The 20,552-nt window shown below is 42.4% G+C and overlaps 1 protein-coding gene across 1 annotated transcript in view; it reads left to right on the forward strand.

The window, feature by feature from the left end:
* Positions 1–20,221: 20,221 nt before the first annotated feature.
* LOC140361187 (protein Aster-B-like) overlaps positions 20,222–20,552 on the forward strand; it is a 76,616-nt gene continuing 76,285 nt past the window's right edge. Inside the window, exon 1 of the mRNA XM_072446906.1 lies at positions 20,222–20,296. Within this exon, the coding sequence (XP_072303007.1) occupies positions 20,223–20,296 (74 nt within the window). The 5' untranslated portion in view covers position 20,222. The remainder of the gene's footprint in view (positions 20,297–20,552) is intronic.

A 20,552-nucleotide genomic window follows, 5' to 3' on the forward strand; every position in this document is an offset into this window, starting at 1 on the left:
CTCACTGCACTGTTCACTTCCTGCACTACACATGTATATCTGTACAACTGTAAATTTGTGTACATATGAAACTTATTTTTCTTTTTATTCTTATTTTTTATCTTATAGCTTATTGTTATTTCTATCCCATAGTAGACTTAAATTGTTCATACTTATTCATTGGTCATTGTTTTATGATGCAGTTCCCATGTTTGTGAATTTTGTTAATCGACAATGGCAATAAACCCCTTTCTGATTCTGATTCTGAACTACCACTGTGACTGAGCTTGCACGTTTGAGGGGAAGACTAGACTAGACTAGTTGGTGGAAGGTCCTTAATGCAGGGGTGAGGAGAATGGACGTTTACAGGGCACCATCTGAGCGGTGGAGGAAACCGAAGAAGGCAAAAAGGAACATGCCAATGGAAGCTTTTGAAGACCATCATTGTTTGGTCTCTTTACAGACCAGAGAGGGGATTGCTTAGCCTTAGGGTTAGGGTTAGAGCAGCTAAAGATGTTGACGCAGGCCAGTTAGGCTTTAAGTACTGCGAAATTGACTGGTAGTCTAAGGTGAATGGGACGTAATAGGTTGGGGAGAGTAGGTCAAACACAGGGTAAGGCAGGTTGAAGCCATTCTGGCTGTACTAGGTGGTCTAGTAGGAAGAGGAGGTCAGCTAGAGCGGAGCTCTGTGGAACATGTTAGCTGAGAATTGAGGAACTGGGGTCGATGACAGTTTTGCCTCGGGAACCAATGTTCTGAACATATTTGTTGATGTTGACGACTGCAGGGTTATCGGACTGGATAGCCAAAAACATGGATGGCCTGACGAGAGGGCGGCAATTTCGATGGGATTGATCTAAAATAAGATAGCCAAATACATGCAGATAAAGTGGAAGAATTCGTCAGACATCTGGGGAATTAATGGATTAGGAGATAGCAGAGGGAGATAGGATAGACCAATCCCAATTCTGAATGTGTAAGGTGTATACACCTTAATTATGTTCAAAATAAATGAACAAATACTGACAAATGTAATTCACAATGATCAGACAGGATTTATTAACAAATGACAAACACAAGATAACATAAGACGTCACACATAATGAACCATATACAAAAAGTCAGTGTAATTCCTCATTCGTCCAAGAGTGTTCCATTGTAGAAAAAAGATTCAGTTGTACATATCTGGACACCGTTTTTAGAAAAACAAGATGTTTCTACTCTCATACAAGACCGAATGATTCTCAGGAGAATGACTCTTGGATGAAAGTCGAAACATCTTTTTTTTCTGTGTCCAGATGTGTCCAGATAACTACAACTGAATCTTTGTTGACGTATACAAAAAGAAAATTCACAAAAGTTGAACTTGAGTATGCAGGAATACAGCTCAACTCTTTCCATAGGAAGGTTTGTATCCCTCCATACATGATGGGTTCCACTGCTGGTGTTGGTAATGTATTGATTTTTACTGGCTACCACCGGGACCACTCTAGCTGGATGAGTGACACGCTGTAGAAGACGTCAGTGGACAGGGTCACTTTATTTTAAGCTTCAAAACGCTGTGTTTTATTACAATCAGACCAATAATTACGGAGAAATTAGTTCAATGAGGAAGTGAATCTCTGAACGCATACGTGGAGAGCTGAGATGAGATATACGACGGTCTGCAGTTTAGAACCTGCCGCATTGAAATGAGATTTTCTTGGCCAGACCTGACCATCTTTCTGTGTAAATATCATATTACAAACGTAACGCTCAGTACGCTCAAGTACTAACACAGGAGCAGATAAACCAGATGTGAAAACACAGAGGTAAATCAGCTCATCAAGGAGTCATCAAGGATAGAGGGGACAGTACGGACAGTAGGGACAGTTTAGATGTGTTTTCTATTTGTTAAACTTCAACATCCTGTTTTTTTTAATTACAATCCCACTCATAATCACTGATGACTTAGTTTAATTAGACCCCCAGTTCAAAAAACAACCGGCGATATATATTTTTTGTAAATATCTCATTGCGTGGGCACCTGCGGCTTGACAGGTGCTGCCCGTGCATGTACAATTTCTTGTTTCCTTGCAAGTTTTGTTGGAGCAGCGTTTATTCCGGAGCATTGTATTGCCCAAAAAGTGCGGGAAATGCCCCGCTCATCCATGTAACTGGATACTTCTTGTCTATAATGTAATCATTTTGCATTTATTTTGCCAATCGATATTTAATCAAATTTACACTCCATATTTTGTGGCGCTGATCTTCAATGTACTCATGTCGTGTGTATGGACTAGTGACATGTTTTTTTGTCTTCCATCAAAATGCCAATGGGACTTCGGATGAAAACGAGCTGCATTTAGAGGAACCTGCTTTGATTTGCTCACAATGGACTAATAAACTACCAAAATGTGTGAATGGAGAAGTTTGTGGCAAGGGATGGGTCTGAAACTTTCATCGTAGGTGTATTACCACTGTGAGACAAAAAGTCAGAGGGAAATTGGCAGTCATCTTTAGCCTTTTCCATTTTCTCATATTTTCTGCCTAAATAGCTGCCTGTCTATATTTTGGGTTTTTTGGTGCTTTCAGGGCTTATTTTATCACTACCTTGAGTACATTTGTTTGTTTTTTTGGTGCTTTTAGGGTTTGTTTTATTGCCACCTCGAGTACGTTTGTTTGGTTTTTTGGTGCTTTTGGGGTTTATCTTAATGCCACCTTGAGTACGCTTGGGCATAGGTAGAAAGCAGCCCACATCTGCAATTGCTACATTTCTGCCTGGTTCATTTTTGGAAACTCTTTCACTTACCACATTTCTACTGACCAATGGTATTTTTGCGTTGGTGGTTTCCAGAGGGCTCTGATCTCTGAAGTTGAAGCGATGTTCAATTTCTCTGGCAGTTTTCTTACAGCTTTCAGGGATCCTTCTATTGCCACGCTGGGTACTTTTGTTTGGTTTTTGGGTGCTTTCAGGGCTTATTTTATTGCCACCAAGAGTAAATTTGTTTGTTTTTTTGATGCTTTCAGGGCCTATTCTACTGCCATCTTGAGTATGCTTGGGCATAGATAGAAAGCCGGCCACATCTGTAATTGCTACATTTCTGCCTGTTTCATTTTTGGAAACTCTTTCACTTACCACATTTCTACTGACCAATGGTATTTTTACGTTGGTGGTTTCCAGAGTGCTCTGATCTTTGGAGTTTGAGCGATGTTCAATTTCTCTGGCAGTTTTCTTACAGCTTTCAGGGATCCTTCTATTGCCACGTTGGGTACTTTTGTTTGTTTTTTTGGTGCTTTCAGAGCTTCTTCTATTGCCACTTTGAGTACGCTTGGGCGTACACGTAAAAAAGCCCACACCAGTACTAGTTACTTTTCTGCCTGGTTCATTTTGTATAACAGGTTCAACATGCACATTAAATGTTTTGCATGAGCTTATGTCCTCGGTTGCTTCTTCCTTTACATTTCTGGTCTCCAGAGTGCATTCATTTTTTCTTGTAGTTTTGGGCCTTCCCGAGGTCAATGTTTTTTTCATTTCCCTGGTGCGGATTTTTTCCATTGCGTCTCCACCTCCACTGGTGAAGCACCTGCTAATTGGTTTTCCTTTCTGCTTGATAAAGAAGTGTGTTAGTGCCTTTTTTGGGGTGATCCGTTTCGCCGGATTTACCTGCAAAAGTTGATTCAAAAATGTTAAAAACTGCCCTGTCTCCTCCTTTTCTTCTTCAAGGATTTGCTGTGGGTGATATGCTGACATGTTCTCCAAACAGGTGAAATTTTTGGACACATTTTTGCAGGGTACATAGGGATTTCCTGTTGTGTTTGTGTAATCTTTGGTCGAGATCAGACTATAATTGTCACATATTTTCTTGAAGAAGTGGTTCACAAATAGGCCTTCCTGGAGTTGCTGGACATCAGGCATGCCTTGGATCTGTGTAATAATTCTTATCATTTCATATTCACAATTACTAGGAAAGAGATTCTGGCCGATGAATAAAAATGCCATCACACAGCCAAGAGACCACATATCAACTGCCTCATCCAATTTTGTTCCTAAAGACACTTCTGGAGCACGGTATCCAATAGCCTGGAGGGCAGAACCAGGAACCAAGCTACTCACAGTTGTAGAAAAGCCAAAATCGATCAGCTTTATTTTAAGTGGCTCAACCTTGTGGTTAACCAGCATGATATTGTTTGGCTTGAGATCTCCATGAACCAGTTTGTACTTCTCAAGTTCTTGAAATGTTTCCAGCAGCTGCTTGGTAATGTAGCAAATTTCCGAAAGGTGAAGCGGTTTAAACTGTCTTCCTTTCATGAAATCATACAAACTTTGATCAAGATGCTCCATGACCAAACAGTAATGGTCCTGGTGTTGAAAAGATATTATAAACCTCACCACATTTTTGTCTTGACCCAGACTGCTCAGCCGCTGGAGAATAGTTGCCTCGTCTTTGGTTGCGCTGGAGTGCTTGAGTCGAGATATTTTCATAGCCACGCTTTGGTTTGTCCAACAATCTATGCACCGGGCTACATGCCCATAGAAACCTTCTCCTATCCGCTCTGTTATCTGGTATGAGCCGAAATCACCAGAAATCACTTCTTTTGCACTTAAACAAATTTCTTTGTCTGGTGCCATTTTGTTCATATTCAGTTTTGAAATATTTGCGTGAGTTTTCACACTGTGACTGTCGTTGAGTTACTTTTAATGGCAGCCAACTGAAAAGGTGCAATTACCGCCACCTACTGTAATTGTACGACTTCTGTAGCTGTACGTCTTCAAAGTGTCTTTTACGCTACACTGTAAAAAAGGGGGGAAAAAGGAAAAAAAAGAGAGAGGGAGCCAGAGAGGACTGTAATAACAGCAATTGCCACTTTCAGGTGGTGAAGAAGTTCTTCTTTGGTGTTTTATGGCTTGGTTGGTATCCAAATGTTACAATACCGCCACCTACTGCAGTTGTACATCTTAGACTTTAGACATTGGACGTTGGACATTGGACACTGGACATTGGACGTTGGACTTTAGACTTAAGACTTTAGACTTTAAAGTGCATTTACCGCTTCTTCTTCTTCTTTGGTGTTTTATGGCGGTTAGTATCCAAGTGTTACAGTACCGCCACCCACTGTAGTTGTACGTCTTAGACTTTAGACCTTTTCTTGTTTTATCTTCTTCTTCTTTGGTGTTTTATGGCTGTTGGTATCCAAGTGTTACTTTACCGCAAGACTTTATTCTTTAAATTTATTCTTTATATTCTATAGACTTTATTCTTTAGACTTATTCTTTAGACTTTATTCTTTAAGACTAAATTATTCAGTTCAAAGCCCACGAGTTCAAAGCACATGAGATCCTCTTCTTCCTCCTCCTCCTCGGCACTCTTGTTGTTGTTGTTGTTGTTGTTATTGTTGTTTTATGGCGGTTGATATCCAAGTGTTACATTACCGCCAGACTTTATTCCTTAGACTTTACTCTTCTTCTTCTTCTTTGGTGTTTTATGGCGGCTGGTATCCAAGTGTTACATTACCGCCACCTACTTCTTCTTCTTCTTTGGTAATTATGCTTTAGACTTCACTCTTTAGACTTTATTCTTTCACACACCGACTTTACTCTCCTTCTTTGGTTGTTGTTCTTCTTCTTCGTTGGTGTTTTATGGCGGCTGGTATCCAAGTGTCACATTACCGCCAGACTTTCTTCTTCAGACTTTCTTCTTTGGACTTCATTTAGACTGCCTATATTTCAGACTTTTTTCTTCAGACTTTATTACCCCCCTCACCCTGTTGGAATCCAAGTAGTTGTACGTCTTCAAAGGATGTGCTTTAATGAGTCAGAGTCTATGACATCACCATCAAGGCTTTGAGTCATCGCTGTGACCGTTGCCACGGTAATGGCATGATGCAGAATAATGTAGATTTTTTAAAGCTTGGGTACCAACCGCTCCCCAAAAGAGTCTGAGGACTACGAAACGTCTGAGGAATAAAGTCTGGCGGTAATGCAACACTCGGATGCCAACCGCCATAAAACAACAACAACAACAACAATATAAAACATCAAAGACGAATATTCTTTTTCTTTTTCACTATCTTTCTCTTTCTCCTTTTTTTTTTTTGCTGTAGAGCGTAAAACACAACAAGACGTACAACTACAGAAGACGTATAACTACAGTAGGTGATGGTAAATACAGCTATTCAGTTGGCTGCACACCATCATTAAAAGCAACACAATGACAACAACAGTAATATGTCGGTGTAATCCCTCATTCGTCCAGGCGTGTTCCATAGTAGAAAAAGCTTCAGTTGTAGTCATCTGAAGTAGAAAGAGTTGTTAGTTTCAACAGAAACTCCCCCCTTGTATCTACCGAGCTAGCCTATTCAGAATCTTAATGGGCTGTTAAAACCTCTTTGTCTTAGTGAGACCCTGGCTCAACCACCCTGAGTACCTGATTAGCATTTGAATGTCCTGGTCCTTTACCTTTCCAGGGGTTCAGTAACCCATTATAGATAACAGGAAGATTAAACCTAAGCCCTCCATTTCTGTTTAAAGAAGGTCTTTCTTTTTTAACAAAAATAGCTTCCTTGACTCCTCTTTCAAACCATCTTTTCTCCCTGCTTAAAACCTTCACCTCACCGTCTTCAAACGAGTGATTAGAGGCTTCAAGATGGAGATGCACGGCACTCAGTGGACCTGAACTAGTATTTCTTCTGTGCTGATAAAGCCTCTTGTGTAGAGGCTGTTTCGTCTCACCTATGTAACGTTCTTTACAGCTTTCTTCACTGCATTGGATCGAATAAACTACATTGCTCTGTTTTTGAGTCGGCAATTTGTCCTTTGGGTGAACCAGTTTTTGTCTTAAAGTGTTTCCTGGTTTAAAATAAACAGGGACTTCGTGTTGTCTAAAAATTCTCTGCAGTTTTTCCGACAGGCCAGACACATAAGGGATAGAAACACCCTTCCTTCTCTGTTCCGTTTCCCTTTTCTCCTGCTTCTTGGTTCTCTTCACTCTGTTGAGAGCCCAAGCGGGGTAACCACAGGCTGAGAGGGCATTACGGACATGTTTTTCCTCTTTCTTCTTGCCCTGAGCTGGTGGGCACACCTTGAGCTCTGTGTTGTAAGGTTCTGATCACACCCAGCTTGTGCTGTAGTGGGTGGTTGGAACCAAAGAGCAGATACTGGTCCGTGTGTGTAGGTTTCCTATACACTTCTATTTGGAGTTTCCCGTCCTCTCCTCTGATCGTGGAACAATCAAGAAAGGCCAAGCGATTCTCCTTAGCGTCTTCTCTTGTAAACCTGATATGTGGGTCCACAGCATTGATGTGATCAGAGAAGGTTTCCAGCTCTTGTTTCTTGATTGTTACAAACGTATCATCGACATAGCGGAGCCACAGTTTTGGGGCTATGCCTGAGAATGAGGACAGTGCCTTCTTCTCAAAGTGCTCCATGTACAGGTTGGCCACTATGGGAGAGACGGGCGAGCCCATGGCACAGCCATGAATCTGTCTGTAAAATTGTCCCCGGAATTGAAAGTAAGTGGTGTTCAGACAGATGTCCAACAGTTTACATATGTGTTCAGGTGTCAGTTTGGTCCTTTCCTGTAGGGTGGTGTCTTCCTGCAGTCTGGTCCTCACTGCTGCTACTGCATCAGTGGTCGGGATGCAGGTGAACAGGGACACCACATCATATGAAACCATGAGGTCATCTGGGTCCAGTTGGAGATGTTTCACTTTATCCACAAAGTTGTGCGTGTTTTCCACATGATGTACCGAATTCCCCACAAGCGGATAACACGCACAACTTTGTGGATAAAGTGAAACATCTCCAACTGGACCCAGATGACCTCATGGTTTCATATGATGTGGTGTCCCTGTTCACCTGCATCCCGACCACTGATGCAGTAGCAGCAGTGAGGACCAGACTGCAGGAAGACACCACCCTACAGGAAAGGACCAAACTGACACCTGAACACATATGTAAACTGTTGGACATCTGTCTGAACACCACTTACTTTCAATTCCGGGGACAATTTTACAGACAGATTCATGGCTGTGCCATGGGCTCGCCCGTCTCTCCCATAGTGGCCAACCTGTACATGGAGCACTTTGAGAAGAAGGCACTGTCCTCATTCTCAGGCATAGCCCCAAAACTGTGGCTCCGCTATGTCGATGATACGTTTGTAACAATCAAGAAACAAGAGCTGGAAACCTTCTCTGATCACATCAATGCTGTGGACCCACATATCAGGTTTACAAGAGAAGACGCTAAGGAGAATCGCTTGGCCTTTCTTGATTGTTCCACGATCAGAGGAGAGGACGGGAAACTCCAAATAGAAGTATATAGGAAACCTACACACACGGACCAGTATCTGCTCTTTGGTTCCAACCACCCACTACAGCACAAGCTGGGTGTGATCAGAACCTTACAACACAGAGCTCAAGGTGTGCCCACCAGCTCAGAGGGCAAGAAGAAAGAGGAAAAACATGTCCGTAATGCCCTCTCAGCCTGTGGTTACCCCGCTTGGGCTCTCAACAGAGTGAAGAGAACCAAGAAGCAGGAGAAAAGGGAAACGGAACAGAGAAGCAAGGGTGTTTCTATCCCTTATGTGTCTGGCCTGTCGGAAAAACTGCAGAGAATTTTTAGACAACACGAAGTCCCTGTTTATTTTAAACCAGGCAACACTTTAAGACAAAAACTGGTTCACCCAAAGGACAAATTGCCGACTCAAAAACAGAGCAATGTAGTTTATTCGATCCAATGCAGTGAAGAAAGCTGTAAAGAACGTTACATAGGTGAGACGAAACAGCCTCTACACAAGAGGCTTTATCAGCACAGAAGAAATACTAGTTCAGGTCCACAGAGTGCCGTGCATCTCCATCTTGAAGCCTCTAATCACTCGTTTGAAGACGGTGAGGTGAAGGTTTTAAGCAGGGAGAAAAGATGGTTTGAAAGAGGAGTCAAGGAAGCTATTTTTGTTAAAAAAGAAAGACCTTCTTTAAACAGAAATGGAGGGCTTAGGTTTAATCTTCCTGTTATCTATAATGGGTTACTGAACCCCTGGAAAGGTAAAGGACCAGGACATTCAAATGCTAATCAGGTACTCAGGGTGGTTGAGCCAGGGTCTCACTAAGACAAAGAGGTTTTAACAGCCCATTAAGATTCTGAATAGGCTAGCTCGGTAGATACAAGGGGGGAGTTTCTGTTGAAACTAACAACTCTTTCTACTTCAGGAAGGCTCCTCCCAATGGGCGGGTCTTACCACAGAACAGTATTAATATCGGAGTTCTCGACCTAAATTCTGTTATTGACAATGACTCTTGGATGAGAGTCGAAACGTCTACTTTTTCAAACTGAGTCCAGATGACTACAACTGAAGCTTTTTCTACTAAACAACAGTAATATTTTTTTTTTTTTTACACTTTGATAACTTTGAAGACGTACAACTTTAGTAGGTGCCGGTTAATGCACCTTTTCAGTTGGCTACCAACCACCACCACCACCACCACCACCACCACCACCAACAACAACAACAACAACAACAACAACATTAAGTTTACATTCTACAATTTGATGATGTCATAATCACTTTGTCATGATTTATTGACACATAAGCTTTCCCCGCGTCACTTTTTTATACTTTGAAGACGCACAACTAGAGTAGATGGCGGTACATGCACCTTTTCAGTTGGCTGCCAACCGCGATTAAAAGTAACACAACAGCAACAAAAGATAAAATTAAAAATGCAGACAATTCAGTTCTGGCTTTATTCACACGTGTCTGACAAAATGCCAGCTAAATTCCAGATGCTTAAATAGTGTAGCCGTAGGAAGGGGCGTGGTCTTGCTCCCGAACATAAGATAACAAACTTATCTTCATTTCACTAGCAAGGACCATGCCTCCAGCTACAATGCAAAGTGATTAATGGCATGCGAGAAACATGAACACAAATGTACAGAAATTGATGCCGTTTTGGGGCCTCTTGCGCTGAGGGCTGTAGGCTCCCAGGCCACGATACCCCCAAAAGAAGCTTAACAGAGGCAGTGCCGGACTGGCAGACTGGATAACGGGCAGGTTATGGTGGGTGAAGACCTTGAAGGTCATGGAGAACCAGTGCTCCATGATATGAGGCGGTCAATGACTCCTTGACTGGAGTCAGACGTGGCAGCGCCAATGCGGGAAAAGTTTGGTAGGAAATGTGGGGACCAGGCGAGGATCGACTTTATGGGATGAACCAGAACCTGATACAATCTGGCCTTGATTGGTAGTGAGGAATGAGTCCTGAAGGGAAGCGCCACCTGACAACCAGTAGGCAAAGTCCTGGAAGATTGGAAAGGAGCTCAAAACAGATTTTAGCTTTAAAAAGTCAATCGTATTTGAACTACCACTGTGATCTTGCTTGTTATAGGGGAAGACTAAGCGTTGGTTGGAGATCCTTGATGCCAGGGTGAGTAGAACTGTTGTTCGGTCAGAGCAGGGCTCGGGTGTGGAACGTGATAGCTGAGGGTGGAGGAACTGGGGTCAATGTCAGCAATCCCGACGGTATCAATTGAACGGCATATCAAAGTGGAGCAGCGACTTGATGGACAGAATGAGAATTGTAGTGGAAAATAGGCCATGTCATGTCACCCTATCCATGTTGTTTTTCTGTGTGCAGATGATAAATGTGAATATAAGAATATGGGTTACTGATAAATGTGGTCCGGGATACTCTGTATCGTGGAGTCTTGCGTCAGAACATGGATTGAGGGTCAAGTCACCTCCAAAATGAGATGGCTCAAATCTTTGCATCCGTGATGGTTGTTTTATCTCTTTTGGAGCTGATTTGATTATGATGATTTGCGTGTCAATGTTTGTCACTGCCTTTAAAAGCATGTGTATTGTCATTGTTCTGGGGGGAGGGACAGAAATCTTTGTCAGGGAAAGTGATTATTTACTGTGCACGAGTAAATAAAGATCCACCTTTTGAGAAAGACAAAGTCTTTTCTGTTTCATCTCTTTTTGGTGATTGTTTGCAGAAATTCCGTTTCAGAATCAAAACACTTTGGAGTGATGAACAGAAGACGCTAGGGTCGGGAGGTGGGAGATTAAGGGCTTGTCCCGAGGGGATGATCTGCACTGCAAAGTTGAGATGATCAAATGGGGACAAGCTGCTGTTTGGAGCATGAGGAGAAGGTTCCTGAGACGAAAGCTCCGGTTTAACTTCCAGTTGGTACCTGGGAACTCCCAGAACATCGAAGGACCGGCATCCCGGTGCCCGAAGAGGCGGCATCCCGGTGCCCGAAGGCGGCTCTGGGGAATGAATGGATTAGGAGATGGCAACTGATACTACGACAAGACCAATATGAGCAAATCTGTGTTGACCATCCACAACTTAAAAAGTGGATGAATAAATAGCAGTGGCGGGCCTTCAGTGAGATCATACACAGTCCCACCCGAATGAATCCACCTCTTATTACCATCATTATGATGCCATGGCTCTAGACACTATACATTTAGACAGAAAGCAGTTTAAACAGGCGTTTCCTCACCTTCTCCGTGCCGATGTCCGCGTGTTCTCCACGCCAGTGTCCATGCGTTCTCCACGCCAGTGTCCATGCGTTCTTCACGCCGGTGTCCGCTCCGTGCGTTCTTCACGCCGGTGTCCGCTCCGTGCGTTCTTCACGCCGGTGTCCGCTCCGTGCGTTCTTCACGCCGGTGTCCGCTTCGTGCGTTTTCCAGCAGATGTCCGCGCGTTCTCCACGCCGTTCTCCGCTCGTTTTCAACGTGCCGATGTCCAAACTTTGAAAGTGGGGAACAAACCCGCCTGTAACAGGCTTTGCAGCGTTGGTGTCGGACGACCTCTCCTTACAATGTCTAACCTTTCTTGAAAAGTTTGTCTTGAGAAAGGCATTATAATTATATCCTCGACCAAATCGATATATTTTCCTCCTTTCGCCGTTGTGGGTTGAAAAAACAGCTTAGTAGTACACGGATTAATGTGTCTGTCAAATGCTGTTTCCTCCATCAGTGTTTCTGAGGTTCCGCATAGCCCCGCCCATAGGACCTGCTTCTCAATATTGGTGATCCAATCAAAAGACGTGCACGTGAGGCTCCTGTGTAACCACCAGCAGACGCACAAGAGCCAACTCTGAAGCTGATTGGTTGACACATCATTTTCATTTCCATTCACTTTAAGCTACAAGCACCAGCTCTGTTGAGGTCTGAAGGCCTCGGCAGATTTTAGAACCCTGGCAACACATGACGGCTGAATATGATTGGATAAAAGATCTAACATAAAGACCAGCCTCCAAATCTTAACCTGGGGCAGAAGCAGTGCAACCAAGAGGAAAGCCATGAAATGAAGAGTATAACTTTTTCTCTGGGGAATAATATAATAAATATTTGTGGGAAAATAAATATATACTTTTTTAAATTATATTCTGATTATGTTTAGGCTAGCAGAGAAGGCCTTGCTTGCCCTGATGGCCCACCACTGATAAATAGGTATGATGAAAGTAGCTTAGCATGAGTCTGCGTGGCAAAGCTAGCATGAGTCAGGTCCCCTGTCCTTAGACCCTCCTTCTCGGCAAGGAAAAACTACAAAACCTCTTTGGGAAAAAGTAGAAACCTTGAGGTGTTCCACGGTGACTCTCTCGGACGGACAGGCGGACATGCTTCAATTGCAGCTAGACGAGTTGGGACCACTCAGGAGGAGAACCAATGCTTTGAGATAGAAGAACAGTTCAGCTGGAGTTGAAGGGGTATCTGGGGCCGAAAGTAGTTGGGACGTGGCCAGCAAGTAGCTGAACTGGGATTTACTTGGTTCAGCGGGACATAATATTATTCTGGCGCGGAGACCGGTGGGTGAGGAAGCCCTTCTGGGTTGGAGCGAGAGGACAATCTGGTGAGGCTGGAGTGGAACCGTAAAACTGTGCTTGGTGGGCAAGCCTGGAAGCTCGGGCTTGAAGAGAAGTGTAACATAGGGTGGAACCTGGCAACTGCCCATGGAGAAATTACTGGAAGCTGGCAACGCGGTGCCTGAGGATGAAGTGTCGGAACGTGGCAACGCACTGACCGAGGTTCACGACGTCACGAACACAGGTGTATGTGATCTGGATGCTTAAATAGAGTAGCCGCAGGAAGGGGCGTGGTCCTGCTCCCGAACTTAAGATAACAAACTTATCTTCATTTAGTGAACTCTGTTGTGTTACAGCAAAAATCTGCATTTTCTCAATCTGTAATACACAGAGTATACCCCGTTACACAAATAGTTCCTTTAACTAGTAGAAATTTACCATCAATAGCATAGGTTTCAGAATCAGAATCAGAAAGGGTTTATTGCCTCTCTTTTGTTTGTGATTTCATTAGTTTAGATAATCAGTTGGACTGATTTAAAAGGGAATTGGACTCCAAAACACGTTAGACGTGTAAAAGTACGTACAATAAGTTGGACTGATTTAAAAAGGATTTAAAAAGGAGTTTGACTCTGAAAACACTTTACCCTTTGTGGCTAGGTGTTTTTTATTTAATTTTTTATTTAGTTAATTTTATTGTATTTCTGTTTCTGTAATTTCTTTGTGATTTTAATGCATTTTTCCTGCTGTGTGAAGCACTTTGAATTGCTCTGTGTATGAAATGTGCTCAACAAATAAACTTGCCTTGCCATTGTCAATGAACAGAATTCACAATTCTCAAGAATTCATGAACAGAACTTGTCTTGGTGATTAGGTGCAACATAAAACAATGAACAATGAATAGGTCAAATGAGAAAAAAATATAAATCTACTATGGGATAAAAATAACAATAAGATATCGGATAAAAAAATAATAAAAATAAGAATAAAAAATGTGTTTAATATGTACACAAATTGACAGTTGAGTTTACATAATATGTAATATGTATGTGTGTAGTGCAGGAAGTGAACAGTGCAGTGAGTGATTAAATTATGGTTAAAGTGACAGTGTTTAAGAAGTGTTCATGAGTCCAACGGCAGAGGGAAATAAACTGTTCTTGTGGCGGGAGGTTCTGGTCCAGATGGACCGTAGCCATAGAGGGGAGTGGAGCTCAAATAGTCCGTGTCCAGGGTGAGAAGGGTCGGCTGTGATCCGACCTGCACGTCCCAGAGCCCTGGAGACAAACAGGTCCTGCAGAGATGGAAGTCCACAGCCGATCACCTTCTCAGCAGAGCGCACAATGCGCTGTAGTCTCTGTTTGTCCCTGGCTGTGGCTCCAGCGTACCACACGAGGTGAGGATGGACTCAATGATGGCCGTGTAGAACTGCACCATCATCTCCACTCTCGGCTTTGCTTTCCTCAGCTGCCGCAGGAAGTACATCCTCTGCTGGGCCTTCTTGATGAGGGAGCTGATGGTGGGCTCCCACTTCAGGTCCCGGGTGATGGTGGTGCTTTGAAAGTGAAGGGAGACCACGGTGGTGATGGGGGAGTCTGTCATGATGAGGGGGGGCTGGGGGGCTGTGACTTTCCTGAAGTCCCCGATCGTCTCCACTGTCGACTCCACTTCTGGGCGTTGAACTCCAGGTTGTTACCACTGCACCAGGACACCAGCCGGTCCACCTGGCCTTGTAGTCATGAATTTCTGAGTTCCCGAGCTGTGTTGTACAGCAACATTTTGTGTCAAAATTGTCATTCTGGGATTTTGCTGCTTTTCCAATGTAATAACAAAGCACAGGTACATCTATCTACACGAATCTGTGTGCTATGAATCAGCTACAAATCTCTTAATAATACGATGAACACGCTTACGTTTTTGTGAAATATCTAAGGTTTTCCTACCTTGTCCAAGGCATTCAACTATTTCATATTTTTTCTGCACGAGAGAGATCTTTTTTCTTTCCCATATTGCTTGAAATGGTGGTTTGCTTAATAATGTGGAACTGTGGAAGTTTGAATAAGCAGACGATAGGTACGTTTTAGTCTCTTCTTTATACATGCGTTCGCACATCCAGGAACTTGTGCAGTGGCAACCGAGTCCGCCATTTTGAAAGGGTCACAACAGCACTTCTACTACATAAAAAATCCAGGAAATATGAGGCCAAAATGCCAAAAACCTGCGTTCTGTTAGGACATTGCTCTGTTGACTGACCAAGAAGTTATAGCTTTGTCGTGTTCCTTAGTTTGCCGTTATCGTCTAAAGAATTAAAGTATTCGTAGTTCATTATGCCGTAGAAAAGGATGCAGTCGTGTTGGTTTTCATATATCTGGATCTACCTCTGTATCTTCCTGCGTTGCACCAATGAAATTTCCCCATGTGGGACAATAAAGGAATATCTTATCTTATCTTATCGCGTGCCCCTTTTAAAATGGCCGCTATGGGGAAGTCCCGGCTGTATGACGTCACCGCGAACGCATGTATTGACTTCTTCACCCCTCTACTACTTCCTTCACCCTTTCACAATAAAATACATTTTGTGTGTGAGACATAATACAGGTTCGCCATAGAACGTCCTTCTTAAGTAGTTTTTCCTTTATTTGGACCTGGTAAACTAATTTGCAAATGTGTCTGAGATCGTTTTCACAGACCTTAAGAGCCCTGAGACACAGTACCATCCATGAATTTCACTGGAGAAAAAAACAAACAAAGCAGAACCTTTATGACACCTAAACGCAATTTGCATAATAATTTGGAACGCAGTGTAAAAGATTTTTAAGTCGGTTTGTTGAAACTTGTCTCTGCTGATGCTTAGCTTATTTGTACATGCAAACATCCAAGATTTCCACACAGGTTTATTCAACGTGGTTTGAGGCTGTGTGGTCCTCAGACCTCTAAAAGAAGCTGCTGTCCGCTCTGGTTCTAAAAGCTCTAAAAGCCTCTGAACACAGGCCCCTGCAGTACTGCTCAGGAGCCTGTAGAGGCCACTAAAAGACACCACAACTTCAGCAGTAGAAGTGAGGGAAAAACTGGATCATTTGGATATATTATGGACCAAATATAGTTGAGACACATGGTAATTTTAGATTTTATTGGTCAATCACTGCTTGCCTTAATTGCACATTCTTTGACATTCTTTTAAAGTTGTGATAACAGGCTCTTAAACCACATTCATGCACACAGTGAATACAAATATTAGCATTGTAGATAACACATGGTTTCATTGTAGATATCAAATGGTTTGAATACTTGCAAGATGCCATTGTCTCATTCATAAAAAATAATTGGCTGCATTCAGGAACTTCAGGGATCGGTGAAAACAGGTATTTTCAGGACAAAGGCCCTGAATACAAGAGAATAAAGATTACTCAAACAACTGAATACTACTTGGAACCTTTAATTATGAAGCAAAAAGGCACGGTGGCTTGTATATTTTTTGCAGTAGAATTGAAAATACAAGTACAAGTTCTAAAATTCACCAGAATACAGATGTCACCTCTACAACTACAATGAGAGGTTTCAACTGATTAAAACTATTAGATGGCAATGATTTAAAGCAAAAGATACTAATGATAATAATGTTGATAATGAATACATAGGTAGGTCCGCTGATTTTAGAATCTTCTTGTAGATGCGTTCTATTTATGCATTTGATTTGCTCATGTTAGTGGAGAATTGTACATTAGGCTACAATTACGCCTCATGTACACAGACTCCAGTGCTGTTGTTTTTTTTGACAAACGCCAAGCAGATTTACACGAAACCAAATGACCGAAAGCCGCACTATACCTCTGCGGTCTTTCCACAGACCTGCTCAGCTCCCGGACCCGTGACTGCAGTGCTCGGCGGTCAGTGTAATACATTAACCCATGAACTTTACTGCAGTACTCTTCACCGGTAAGCACACGGACCATACAATTTTAGTTATTAGATAGAATATAGGAAAATATTAGGATATTGTGTGCAACATTTGTTCACTAAAAATACACTACTTAGAATTCACCAGAATGCAGGAAATCCTTTATGTTCTTTTATAATGTTCCTGACCCTGTAAGTGTTAAAAATCTAAAGCACAAATGTTTTAATAAGGAACAAATGTCACAAATTCACAGTCATTTTACACCAACTATATCTGTGGTAGGGCTTTACATATTTGCCCAAAATGAACAAAAACAATCTTATCTTGGTTCTCCAGAGGACTGAAGTTTAATACACTGAGCTGAACGTGGTTCAAGTCCAAGTCTAGACAAAAGGGTACTCTTTAAATGTGAATACAATGTTTATGTCAGGGGTGTCACACATATGGCCCAAGGGTCGTATCCGGTCCCCTAGACGTTTTAATCTGGCCCGCAAAACATCTCTAATTTATATCTATCAATTTCTGATCAAGTCCCACACTCCTTTGCTGCCCCTCCCTCGTGCTGCTAAGCGCTGCTGTGCTGCTGGAGCGATGTGCCGAGGTCTGATTGCTAACTCACACAAAACTTTACATACTGGACATGAGCAGAGCGGAAAAAGAGACGTGTGGCTATGGGAAACACATAGAAGAAAGAAAGTAGACGTTTTTGTGGACGTTAGAACTGTGCTAAAAGTGACGCTAATGTGGAGCTGAGAACAAGAAAACAAACTTCTGTGAGGACAGATCTGTGGGAAAAACTCATTTGATTCACTACATGAATAATTTGTCGCTTAGATCAGCTTAAACTATTACAATAGTGAGCCCATTATTGAATTCTTGCAGCAGCAGCCAACATGTATGAATATTTCTTATCAGGAATCATATCAAAAGTCCATGTTCCTGTTCCTGCTGCTGATGCATGAATATGGACTCAGTCTTTCACCTGCAGCTGATTTAATTTTGTATATACATTTTAGGTTATGTTCGGCCTGCGGCCCACCCTGAGCCGACCCAAAATGAGTTTGACAACCCTGGTTTAAGTCAGTAGTACGGTAGTCAGAAGTGAAAGTATTTTTTGTCTATAACATCACGTATCGCCTTTTGTGTAGTAAGGGCATCGTCATTTTAAAAACGTTTCACAATAAGACTTTTGTGCAGCTTGTCAAAGCAGGCGGCTTTATTTTGAGCCTTGACATCGCATCATGCACTAATCCTTTCAGAGGTTTTTAGCCACTTGTTGTGAATAAAGACTTGACGGCGTGACAAAGACAAAGCAGAAAGAAGTGACACATGGGAAGGACCGGCCACTGAAAGCTCGTCAAAGAGCTCCTGAGAGTTTCAAATTAAAAGCATTTTCGGAAAGGTTTATGCCAACTTTCAAAGCATGAAACCTCTTCTTGTGCCAGAGACATCATAAACCCCCAAAGGTATGTGGACCTCCAAAAAGAGGGATTGTGCTATAGTAACGAAAAGACTAATGTCCGGAATTCACCGGCTATGCTAGTCTGCAGGTTGCCACAGTCAGTAAGCCATACACACCGTATCGTGCATGTTTGTGGCGTCCTCCATACTCCACGCCTATTTTTTCAACCCATTTCACGTGCATTAAAAATAACAACTTAGTATTTCTTTCATCTTCTTGTTCTTTGTGTGTTTACCTTTACAATTATGTGTGTTTTAATATAATCCAACGCATATTCACAGAGAAATTAGCCTAGAAGTGTGTGAATTTAAACGTGGCTAATACAAAGGTGGACTTGTCTTGGGATGAGACTGAGGTCCACCTCTCAGGGACCCGTGGGCCCTGACCTACCACGCACCTGTGCAGTTTAAGGTCTTTCAAGCCAATGACGAAGCCTGGGAAACATGTTTTCCTCCGGTTCTAAGTGCTACTTTCCGTAACAGAGGAATACTTCTGCATCATTGGCTGCTATAGGCATAAGGTAAACTCATGCTACCCTGACCTCAACCCTACAGAGAACCTTTGAAGCATCCTCAAGTGAAAGATTTATAAGGGCAGGAGGCAGTTCAAACAGCCACATCCTGCAAAGAACTTCAAGCAGAAACTCTGCACAAACTCACAAGTTCAATGGATGCAACATTTGTGAAGCTCCTATCAAATAATGGCTCTTATGTTAAAATATAACTTGAACTGTTAACATGTTTTGATTGAAATAGAAGCATTAGCAGATCATATTTACTGAAACGAATTTAACAAATGACCATGTTCAGTTCTTTACAACAATAACATCATTTGAAACTCTGTTGTGCATTATCATGTGGAACAGTGCATTTTAAGTTTTTATTTTTGAAAAAAATAATGTTATTATTGGGAGGTTTTTTCATTAACATTCGAATTGTACTCTAAAGGTTGGTGAATTAGGATAAATTGACTATGTGGCAATATCAGAGAAAAATCTCATTTGCATAATAATTTGGAACGCAGTGGAGAATATATTCTCTTTTTCAGGGGAATCCTGGCCCCAGAGGGGAGGAGCCTATTGTACATGTTTGTACGTGTTGCACCAATGTGTGGTTTATATTGTGTAAATATAAATGGTACAATCATTGTCCAGGGACAACAGATGGAAACTGGCCTGCCACTAAAATCTGGCATATTTACATATGAATCATATGTTCATTAATAAACACTATCTCTCTTCTAAATTAATGAATAAATAAAAATGCACTAATGCACTATAAAAAGTTACCTTGCAGACCTTATCGTTCATTTGATCCACCATGTTTGGACCACTTGGCCAGTTCCTTTTTTTAAATCGATAATTTGATTGTCTAGAATTCTGCAAACAGCTGTAAAACTGTCCGTAAGACTGTATAAGAGTAAGATCAAGTATGAATTGGATATAAACAATTTGACATGTCCATGGTAAGTAGTTTGTGTTTTCTTAATGCAAAGATGTTTTACTATATCCAATAAAAACTGATGAAAGTAGTATTTTATCAATATGGCTGATGTTGCATTCCTGCTGCTGCATTGCACCACTCCTTCATATTGCCGTGGCTCTCTTAGCGCTGTCACCAGGCCGTGATCAGTGGGCTGTGGTCAACATACTTACCTCATTTGCATACGTGAGATGTGAGTGTGCACTTCTCTCCCAGTACGGAGCGGAGCAGAACAGAGCGGAGGACCGGAGGAAAGACGACAGCTCGTGACTAATGCGATGCAGGAGTGCACTGTGTCCCTATGGGCCACTCCGTGACGCCACAAACCCCCGTATACCTGCAGCTCCCAGTGTGCAGGTGTGCAAGTAAAGAAATGGGTCAGTGACAGAGAGAGGAGGCGGAGGCAGAGGAGGAGCCGGAGGCAGAGGAGGAGTAGGGGCCAGGAGCCGAGGGGACGGACAGAGAAAAGGTAAGACTGCGGAGGAGCCGGGGTCTGGACGTGTGAGTCGATGGGCATGAAGATGAGGAAGGCGGCCTTGGTGTTTTTCGAGACTCTTTGGAGAGTCGTTTGGCAGTGACTTGGTGCAGCAGCCGTTAAGTGGACGGGTCATCATGGTGGTGCAGGGCCAGAGCTGTCACCTGCGGGTGTCTTCTCTGCGCAAGAGGCTGCCCTTCCACCGGGTCAGGTGAGTGTTGGCTCGGTTACTTCTGCTTCATTAACGTTGAGGTTAACAAGGATGGTCAAGCATCATTCTGCTCTTTGTAGATAGTTTTCGGATTGCTTTATTGCACTAAAATGTACAAAAAACTAAAATGTCCTTATTACATCTCCATAAATCTTACTTGTACTTGGTTCGTGCTTGTTTCCATAGAAATGTTGTTCCTTTATCGATATTATTCCACTATATGTTATAAAACACATCTAACTCAATGGAGAATATT

This window comes from Eucyclogobius newberryi, unplaced genomic scaffold (genome assembly GCF_026437365.1).
Source record: "Eucyclogobius newberryi isolate DKJ021-1_F unplaced genomic scaffold, fEucNew1.0.hap1 SCAF_15, whole genome shotgun sequence".
Classification (NCBI taxonomy): domain Eukaryota; kingdom Metazoa; phylum Chordata; class Actinopteri; order Gobiiformes; family Gobiidae; genus Eucyclogobius; species Eucyclogobius newberryi.